At 42.9% G+C, this 9,228-nt stretch overlaps 1 protein-coding gene across 1 annotated transcript in view; it reads right to left on the reverse strand.

Moving 5' to 3' along the window:
- Positions 1-8,295, reverse strand: part of SFRP5 (secreted frizzled related protein 5) — a 171,619-nt gene extending 163,324 nt beyond the window's left edge. The window contains exon 1 of the mRNA XM_088482769.1: positions 7,561-8,295. Coding sequence (XP_088338895.1) covers positions 7,561-8,077 — 517 coding nt within the window. The 5' untranslated portion in view covers positions 8,078-8,295. The remainder of the gene's footprint in view (positions 1-7,560) is intronic.
- Between the last annotated feature and the right edge of the window lie 933 nt (positions 8,296-9,228).

Here is a 9,228-nt window from a genome sequence, read left to right on the forward strand (position 1 = left end):
CGATAAGAAATTTTAATTATCGGGAGACCCATTAATTAATAAACATGCCCCTAGCAGAGAAACCTGCAGTGAGGGTTTCCTCAATATGACACAGCCCTGTAAAGCATGGTTATTGATTAATTACACTCCTGCAATGATGTTATTGTAGTTTCAATACATTTGAAATACGCTGATCAACACAACTTATTGGGTTGATAAGTACGACCAAGCTAACCACATCAAAGTAGTACAGGAGTGAACAATTAAGCTGCATACACACACAACGATTTTTTGAACTTTTATCGTTAAACGATATCGTTTAACGATAATCGTTTGAAAAAATCGTTCACTTTCTGACTTAAACGATGAACGATTATCGTTCATGCGCGTTCACGTTTGTAGTTTGTAGTTCCGTCAGACTTGTCAACTCAACGATTTTCATTAAATTAATATGCAAAAATCGTTTGTAGTTCAAAAAAATCGTTCATTACACTTTAAAAAATCTGACAGATAATCGTTCATAAAATCGTTGGTAACAAAATCGTTGTGTGTGTATGCAGCTTTACACTAAAACTTTCCTAAGATGTGAAAATTGGAGGCAGGGGGTAAATAAATTAACAATGATGATGTTCTGATCGGAACGGTCATTATCTCATTAATTCCATTAAGCTGGTACAGTACATCTCAGAGAGATCCCTGAAATACCTAAAGTTCCTTTACATTTGTGTTGTGAAAATATAAATAGTGAATAAATACTGAACATATCTAAAACAAAGGGTTTTTTCCCTTTTTTTATAGGAAGAGGGTATATGAGTTTAATTGTCTCTTGAGAACAGAGAGAAACTTCTAATACCCCTTTTACACTGGAGCTAAAACCCGGGTTTTTGAAGGGTTAACCTGGGCAGCTCCCTGGTGTAAAAGGGGAGAGAGTTGGATCGCCGGCAATCCAACCCAGGTAACTAGCAGGGTTTGACACTGGCGTAACCCGTGAAACCCTGCTGTGAGAACAGCGCACTCCGGGTCACGATGACCTGGAGTGCGCTGCTAGCCGGCCGATTGGTCCGGCTTCAGTGGCGCTTGGAGATGACATCATCTCCAAGCGGCCACTTTCACTCCGCAAAAGCTGGGTCTATGCAGACCCGACTGCGGTGTGAGCGGCGCTGACACGGGAATATCCCGAGTCGGCGCTGGTCAAATTCCGGGTCTGATCCGTATAGGAACTTTGGGCTTCATTCAGAGGCGGCCGTACGGTCTACGACCGCATGGCCGCCTCGATGTTTGTCCAGTGCGCATGCGCACGAGGGAGCCGGCTCCTTCGTGCGCATGCGTGAGACCCGCTACGACCGACAGCGCCGGTCGTAGCGGGTCTCTTTCCAAAGGGGGCGCCCCGTTTGGAAGGCGGGCCGGGGGGGTGGCAGCCCAAATGGAGGTGTTCCCATGGGAACGCCTACCGTTTGGGGGAGGCCCCACTGACATCACTAGTGATGTCAGTGGAGAGCTTCCGGCTCTGACAGCCAGAAGCTCTCCGGGGCTTACGACAAGTGAGACCCTACCCTAGGGTCTCGTCGTAAGCCCCGATGGTCGCGATGATCTATGACCATCGCGACCATCACCCTAGCGGTCGTTAGAGCTGTGGGTGTAAACTCACAGCCTAACGACCGAAACAGAGGCGGCCGGTCAGGATGCAAGCGACCACCCAGTTTCTGAGCGACCGCTTGCATCATCCGACCGTCTCTGAATGAGGGCCTTTGTTCCAACTCCGGGTCAGACCCGGAATTTAGGTGGAAAAGGGGTATAAGCTGGAGTGTTTTAACTTGTAACAATCACTGCTTCCTGCTGGCCTTTGTTAGGGAATGTGACCAATGGCAAGAAAATATAGGAGACATTGATTAAAACGACTTTTAACTTTTAGCTTTTTTTTCTCATCAAGATCTTTATATCTAACGGGTGTAAATCTTTATTTTCATTGCCCTTAGATGTGACTCAGAGCTAAGTAATGGATATATAATATAAAGGAACGGAAATAAAGCAATCTGAGGCTGACGCGGGCTTCGACGTATACCGGTTGACGGAGCATGTCCAGGGTCCTGAGCACACTATGCATTTCCATCGCACCAGCACTTATGACTAAAGGCGTTAATGGGAATCCTTGTGTAGGCAAATGTTAGTGAGGTGCGTCTCAGCGCAATTCAGGTTACGCGGACCTGCAAGTAAGGTTAGATACACCTGTTTGGAGATGTATCTTGTGCACTAAGGGCCTGATTCAGATCCTCACACAAATGCCATCACAGTTGAGATTCCTCATGGAACGCAATTGCGAAAATATGCTAATGACCCACTAGCCGTCCAGGGATAAGGGACGCCTACTGAAAGCAACTCATGCACAAAACCTGGAAACATTTGTAACATAAAACGCAGATACGGTGACCTTCAGCCTCCTGAGCAAGACTAAGGTGCCGCAGACACAGCGGGTCTCCAGACACGCAGAGGGATCCGCTGTGATGAAAATAGTGGCTAATTTATGGACCCCTAGAAAACAGTATTTTAATGATCTGACAAGCCTGCGCTTCACTAACTACCCCCCGATACCTCCCCCAAACGCTGACTGCCTGTCATTCACTTTGCGAAGGAATCCTCTGTGCGTGATCGCAAAACAATCGCTACGCGGGCGCAATATGGCTTTCAAGCATGCGAAATGGCTAACAATCGCTCAAACTGCATATATTTCGGCAATGCGTCTGGTTCAGAAACAGGCCCTAAATATACAATAGGCACAAGCGCACACTAATGACGAATAGCAAGTCAAGTGTACAGTACACAATGTTGGGTCGGTAACATCACAAGGTATGCAAAATTGCACACTAGCAAATATGCAAATTCTCCCTGTACAAGGAGTTTGGGTGAAACATATACTGCCGAGTGCCTGATTCCTGTCTTATCTCAGCACCAGGATGTTTAGAACTACCGGGTATAATTGTGTATTTTCATTGCTGTTGGATATGACACTGGACTGCTCCAGCTCCGTATCTATAATCAGTGCATGCACCGTAGCCTCTGACAGAGTGCCAGACTCTATAGTGCTTGCGCTGGCGCGATGTCTTTCAGGGAGGGGCATCTGCACATGGGCCTTTAGTCTTGAAACGCTCCTGAACTGCTCTATGGATACAATTTTAGGGAGCAACAATAAATGATTTATTTGTATGACTTAGTTGTATTACCTCAATTAATTAAATATCACTCAGCAAGACAGAGGACCCTTTCCAAATTAGACCAGGGATAATGGTCTAATTTGGAAAGGGTCAACTTAGTACTTTGCCGTTTTGGTATTAGCGGACATATGCATGGGTGAGCCGTCTAAAGTGACGTTATAAAACAATAGTAATCTAAAAAAAAAATGTTTAGATTAAAAAAAATTATATATATATATACTGTGTGTATATATATATATATATATATATATATATAGATTTTTTTTTTTTTAAATCGTCAATGAATACTGTGCTCTATACAGAGAAGATGCAATCCCTGTCCAGCGCTGAGGACACCTGCTGTCGCCATACATATGATAGATAATAAGAATATTTAGAGGTGCTATACAATAAACATGCAGAGATATTTTCATTGGAGCAATCTGCAAGCTGTGCAAGAATCACTTTGCAGACAAATCTATCTCATGGCTGTCTAGTCTTCTGGAAGGTCAACGAGACTCCCAAATGATGGTGAGACAAACAAGGTGGGCTGGCATGTGCTGTGATGGCGCAAATGACATCTTCAAGCTCTGCCAGCTACAGTGGACCCTGATTGGGCAGAGGCATGATGACATAATTAGCAGCATCACAGCCTTGCTCCTCTTGATGACACAAATGACATCATCAGGCTGTGCCCCCCTCCTGTTTCCACTCACCCCTGCATCTCCCGTAAGTTGGTATCTTATGAGAAACTACAGTATTTCATATTCATCATAGTTTGTGTATTTAGCCCAATGAAAAAAGCTTGATCAAACCATTTTTTGAGGACGTTCTCTATGCTCGGTCACATGAGAGTTCTCCGTTTGCATTCTAAATGAAATGCAACAGAAAACTGCTGCACAATATCCATATAGTCATTGATCCTTTTCATCACAAACCTGCTGAGCCATGACACTCGGGTAGAGCTTAATTCCCCTTCATGCTAGGGACCTGGAAGTGATGTGAGTGAGGGTGGAAGTGCAGTTCATGCCCATGAAGGCCAACTAAACAAGTAAGTTGTCCCCACTTAAAAAAAAACTTGTCTCCTCGCAGGCTCGCTGCACTTGCCACGCTTCGGGCTCGCTACGCTTGCCACATGGTTATATTCCCCCCCTCTATGCCCACTTGGATGGTAGGGAATGACGTTGGACATTGGCTGATAACGTCAGGGTCCTCTCCATGAAGGGGATTTATACATTACCATGATACTTGTGGCGCTGAAGTTACCAAAGCAAAATTATACTGGCTTGCGTGAACAACACAGGCTGAACGTCACTGAGACCAATCGATATCCCTGGAGCAGCAGATCTACTGGTCACCTGCGCACCTCAATTCTATAATACATTCTGCCTATAGTGCCGAGCAGTGTCGGCACAAGTTTCATGTCTCATATGTAGAACTGCTACTTTTTATTAAATGTTGCAGAGAAATCCAGCAGTTTGACCCCTTCTCTGTACGTCCCGACATGTGGAGGATCAGGTTGTTTGGAGAGGGACAATAAGTCACATAGGGTCCATTGCAGTGCAGACAAACAATGACCACATACACATGACAATGATCATTGCGGTCATGGAGCTAAAAACATCAATGTCGGTCATCTGGGTCGGCACTAGAGCAGGTCACAATAAGCACTGACTTGCCTGAATATCAGTAGTGATAATAATAATACACAAAGTCTCTCCTATTCTGTCTTTCTCCTATGTCTAGGGAAGAGAGAACGTTTCTGGGGGTACCTCACTTATTAACAATACAGTATTTAGTTTATTGTTATATAATTCTAATCTATATTTATATCTGTAACCCAGCTGCCCAAAGGCTTCATGCACATATGAAGTACATATACAATGAAACATGTAATTTTACAATCATTAATTACTAGCTATGTTTTATATATTTTATATATACAAAAATAGATGGCACTTAGGGTCTCATATGTAAAAAAAAAAATATATATATATATTCAACCAATATTCAGCACATTATACATCACCGACGTTTCAGCGGGAACACGCCCACTTTCCTCAGGGTGCTTATGACAAAGAGTGTATATACTAATTATAGTACAGATGTTCAATAATCCAATGAGCTTTTTTAAGAAGTGAGAAAATCTCTGCATGCTTAATGCACTCTTCTCCAAACTTGTATTATAAGAAACTCTTCAAATCTTTTTATTCTGCAGAGTTTATCTAAGGATTTTCTACAAACGTTTCTAATATCTGGAGAGAACGGGTAATGTTTGCTGAAAGACCATCATTTCAATAGCAAAACTTTTCCCAGCTGTGTGTTTGTGTTATGCTTCTGTTTTGAGTCTAATTTATATTATTTTCTAATTTCTATCCAACTTTTGTATCTACTCACATGGACGATAAAGTCCAAACATTGCGTACCCTACATCTCCATTCATGCTGCGATAAGAAATGTTGCTGCTTAGCCCCACAGTACTTTTCCCTGTTCTTATACATGAAGTTTGGTGTAAGTGACATTTTCTCGTGCAATGCTTTTTTTTTTTTCATTTCAAAGTTAATTCCTGCGGTTTCACTGATTTTTTTTAATTTATTTTTTTCTAAATTTTTTTTTTTGGAGGGGGGGCAGTACAAGCATAGTTCATAGTTAAAGTTTTGACATTGCATTTAAGTTCTGTACAACTGTAATATTCTGCTCGCCTGAGTCTCCTGGGAGCTGTCTGCTCGCTTATCTATCCAGCGAATAATGTCAGCTCAGGAATGCAGGGTTTTAATTTTTTCAATTATTATTGAAAAAAAAAAAAGTTTTAACTGTATGCGATCCCTGCCACGGAGCACTGTCCTTTCATTGACAGAAACAGATGAAGTTTATTTAACAGTTTTGCAACAGTAAGAGATCCTAAAATTCCAAGGCAGACTGCTATTAAAGGCATTTATCTATGTCTAGCTGTGATATACAAGTTACTAATTGGATCTCCCGTATTGTACTTAAAGAATTGGTTATAAAAAAACAAGACTCTTTAGGGAGCAATTCAATTCTCGGCAGTGTGCTCGGAGTGGTGGTGGAAAAGTTGGGTGTAGGCACAAGACCAATATTTTCGCGAATTTTTCTGCGCATCCAATCAGGGCACAGATAAATGAGAGAAAAATTGATTATGGTATTGAACATCGGGGTGATGTCTGGTGGGGCAGCGCAGATGGTGTAATGGTTAGCATGACTGCCTCACAGTACTGAGGTCATGGAACCACGGCCCTAACTGTGTGGAGTTTGTATATTCTCCCTGTGCTTGCATGGGTTTCCTCCGGGTACTCCAGTTTCCTCCCATACTCCAAAAATATACTGGTAGGTAATTGGCTCTCAACAAAAATTAACCCTAGTGTGTATGTGTGTGAGCATGCGGTAGGGAATATAGATTGTAAGCTCCACTGGGGCAGGAACGGATGTGAATGGTCAAATATTCTCTCTGTAAAACGCTGCAGAATACGTGTGTGCTATATAAATAACTGTTAACTTATTAACACTAACACTTTAGTCTTTCACTGGTGTTATTCCCTGGGGCTGGCCTTTGTCGGCTTTTTGGGGTTCTGCGCCCCTGACTTTGACCTAGTATTAGGGACCTCCAGTATCTGAGAAGCCGTGACGTGGCCTGGAGGCTTAGCAATATATTTGCAAATATACAGTATGCAACTGAGATCTCTGAATTATCTACCACCATGTAATCTTATTGCTGATTACATTCGGAGTGCTGGGGGGATTACTTTTTGTTGTTTCTTGTATAGAATAACCCCTCCCTAACATGCACCTGAGTGATATTACTGAAGTGATTGAGCAGCTACCAACATGAATTGGGGAATATAGATTGTAAGCTCCATTGGGGCAGGGACTGATGTGAATGGGTGAATATTCTCTCTGTAAAGCGCTGCGGAATACGTGTGTGCTGTATAAATAACTGGTGATAAATAATAAATAAATAAATGTATACATGTGACAATTTTGCACTGAAATATATATCAGATCGTCTCTGTGGCGACTACTTTATCAACAATGTGTCATTATTAAATGCTGAACACTTGTATCTTTGCATAGTAGAACTATATCCTCCAAGTTATCAGAGAGAATACACAGTCTGGAGAAAAGGACAAAGGTAACTGAGATATGGAGTATGTTTCAACAATTGTTGCAAATCAATGAATTATTGTTGATTTTCCAAGGGCTAGTGTTTAATGGTTAAAGCAGGTTCATTGGTGGAACTACACCAACGTCACAGTTTTTCCTCAATAGGCAATACAGATTGGCATTAAATCTTACTCTTACAACCTATTAGAACTTTTTAGAGTCAAGCAGGAAAAAAATGTTTTGCAAAAAGTAAATGTAAATATTTCTGGGTTACCTGGTGGCTGAGTAACTTGCTTGCTGCCAAACTGAACAGTGATGCAGAGGTCATTATCAAGAGGGAATTTATTACAGTTCAGCATCTCTGGCCAAGGAAAACCGTAAGACTCCATCACTGGGGCGCAGCTGTCGCGCACTACCTCACACAGCGAGCGGCAGGGGTAAATCGGTCGCTCCAAGCAAATGGGCGCAAACAGGGAGCATAGGAAGAGTTGGGTATCTCTATGGCATCGTTTCGCCAACAGGGGCACCCAGCTGCTGGCTTGTTGTTTCACCTCCGGCATTGTCTCGTGGTCGAGCAAATTGGGCAACCGCATCTTCTTGTAGCCCACGTTATGGCAGAGATGGAGATCTTGGGGGATGTCCACGCATTGGCTCTGCTTGGTGTAAAAGCGCCCGTTCTGGAAGTTGTCGGACTGCCAGCTATAATAGTCGTATTCTTCTGCGGAACTCCAGAGGATGAACCCAAAGAGCAAGGAGTTGACACAAGCCACAGTGTTCAACTGGAACCGCATGGCTGCACCCAAACTGGCAAAAACAGCTCTTTAAACTCAATTCATAAATGTGCCCGAAGAGAACTTCTGCTTTCTGTTAGATTTCCAGGATGAAGTCAAAGTATAATGAGTGAAAAAAACATTGGGAAAAAAAAAAGTTATCCTTTCTCGTTACTCCTTTCCTAGAGTAAGACCCTCTCTCTCTGCCCTGTGCAGCTGCAAGAAGAGACAGCTGGAGCTTGTGTGCTGCACAAGAAGTGAATTAAGTCTCTGCTTGTTTGCCTGCTTCCAAACTCCTTACCCATTTCAGGGAATCTTAGCACCACCCACCTCTAATCTTTTAAGTGAGCCCTGAAGGATTAGCCAGCAGCCTGTCTACAGTGGCCAAGCCTCCGCCTGCTGCTTGGGCTCAGAAGCCTGACTGTATTTGACAGTCCTACAGGTCTCTCCTTCTGTGCAGATGATACCATCTTCTACAATAAAGGCTTACATATTCTGGAGTCACTTTCACCTGTAATCATCCTCCCCACTAGTCTTCTGTCACGGGTTTCTTATGTCCTGCATTGTATGTCGTCCTGGGTAGTGCACATGCTGCTATCACGCAGTCATCAGACTCCTCTACAACTTATTCCCATTCAGTTTACATTCTATATGCTCTACACATTCTAGGAGCAGATTTCGTGACAAATTACTTCCTGTTTTAAGAATTTTGTTCCTTTCTTAACAGTCTGCAATTTTTTTTCTTTATTCCATTTATACAACGATGTGGCCGCACGACAACTTGTTGCCAAGAAATTTGTACAGACTAATTAGAATTGAAATACCTGTACAAGTACACTAGCACAGAAAGCGTTGCCTTTATAGAGAGAATAAAGCCAATCTGATTTTGGAGCTTAAGGGGTTTGTTCTGTCCCACTTATAGGGTTGGTGCTAGTCTAGTGGGTGCGTCACGGGACATTTCACCATGTTAGAAGTTCGGAATTTGATACTTTGCTTTGAGCAGTTACTGCTTGATGCAGTGGAACCCGGCTAATTGAGGCTTGGCAGGCTTCATGGGGCTCTGCAGTGGTCATACAGGTAGAAAGTGATTGCAAATCTGTAGTGTGCATGAACTCCTCGATATGCTTGCCGACACTGCCTGCTCCTACTCCAGGAGATTGCCAGAACCTTTG

The sequence above is a fragment of the Taudactylus pleione genome, unplaced genomic scaffold, assembly GCF_031769625.1.
Source record: "Taudactylus pleione unplaced genomic scaffold, aTauple2 ptg000292l, whole genome shotgun sequence".
Lineage (NCBI taxonomy): Eukaryota > Metazoa > Chordata > Amphibia > Anura > Myobatrachidae > Taudactylus > Taudactylus pleione.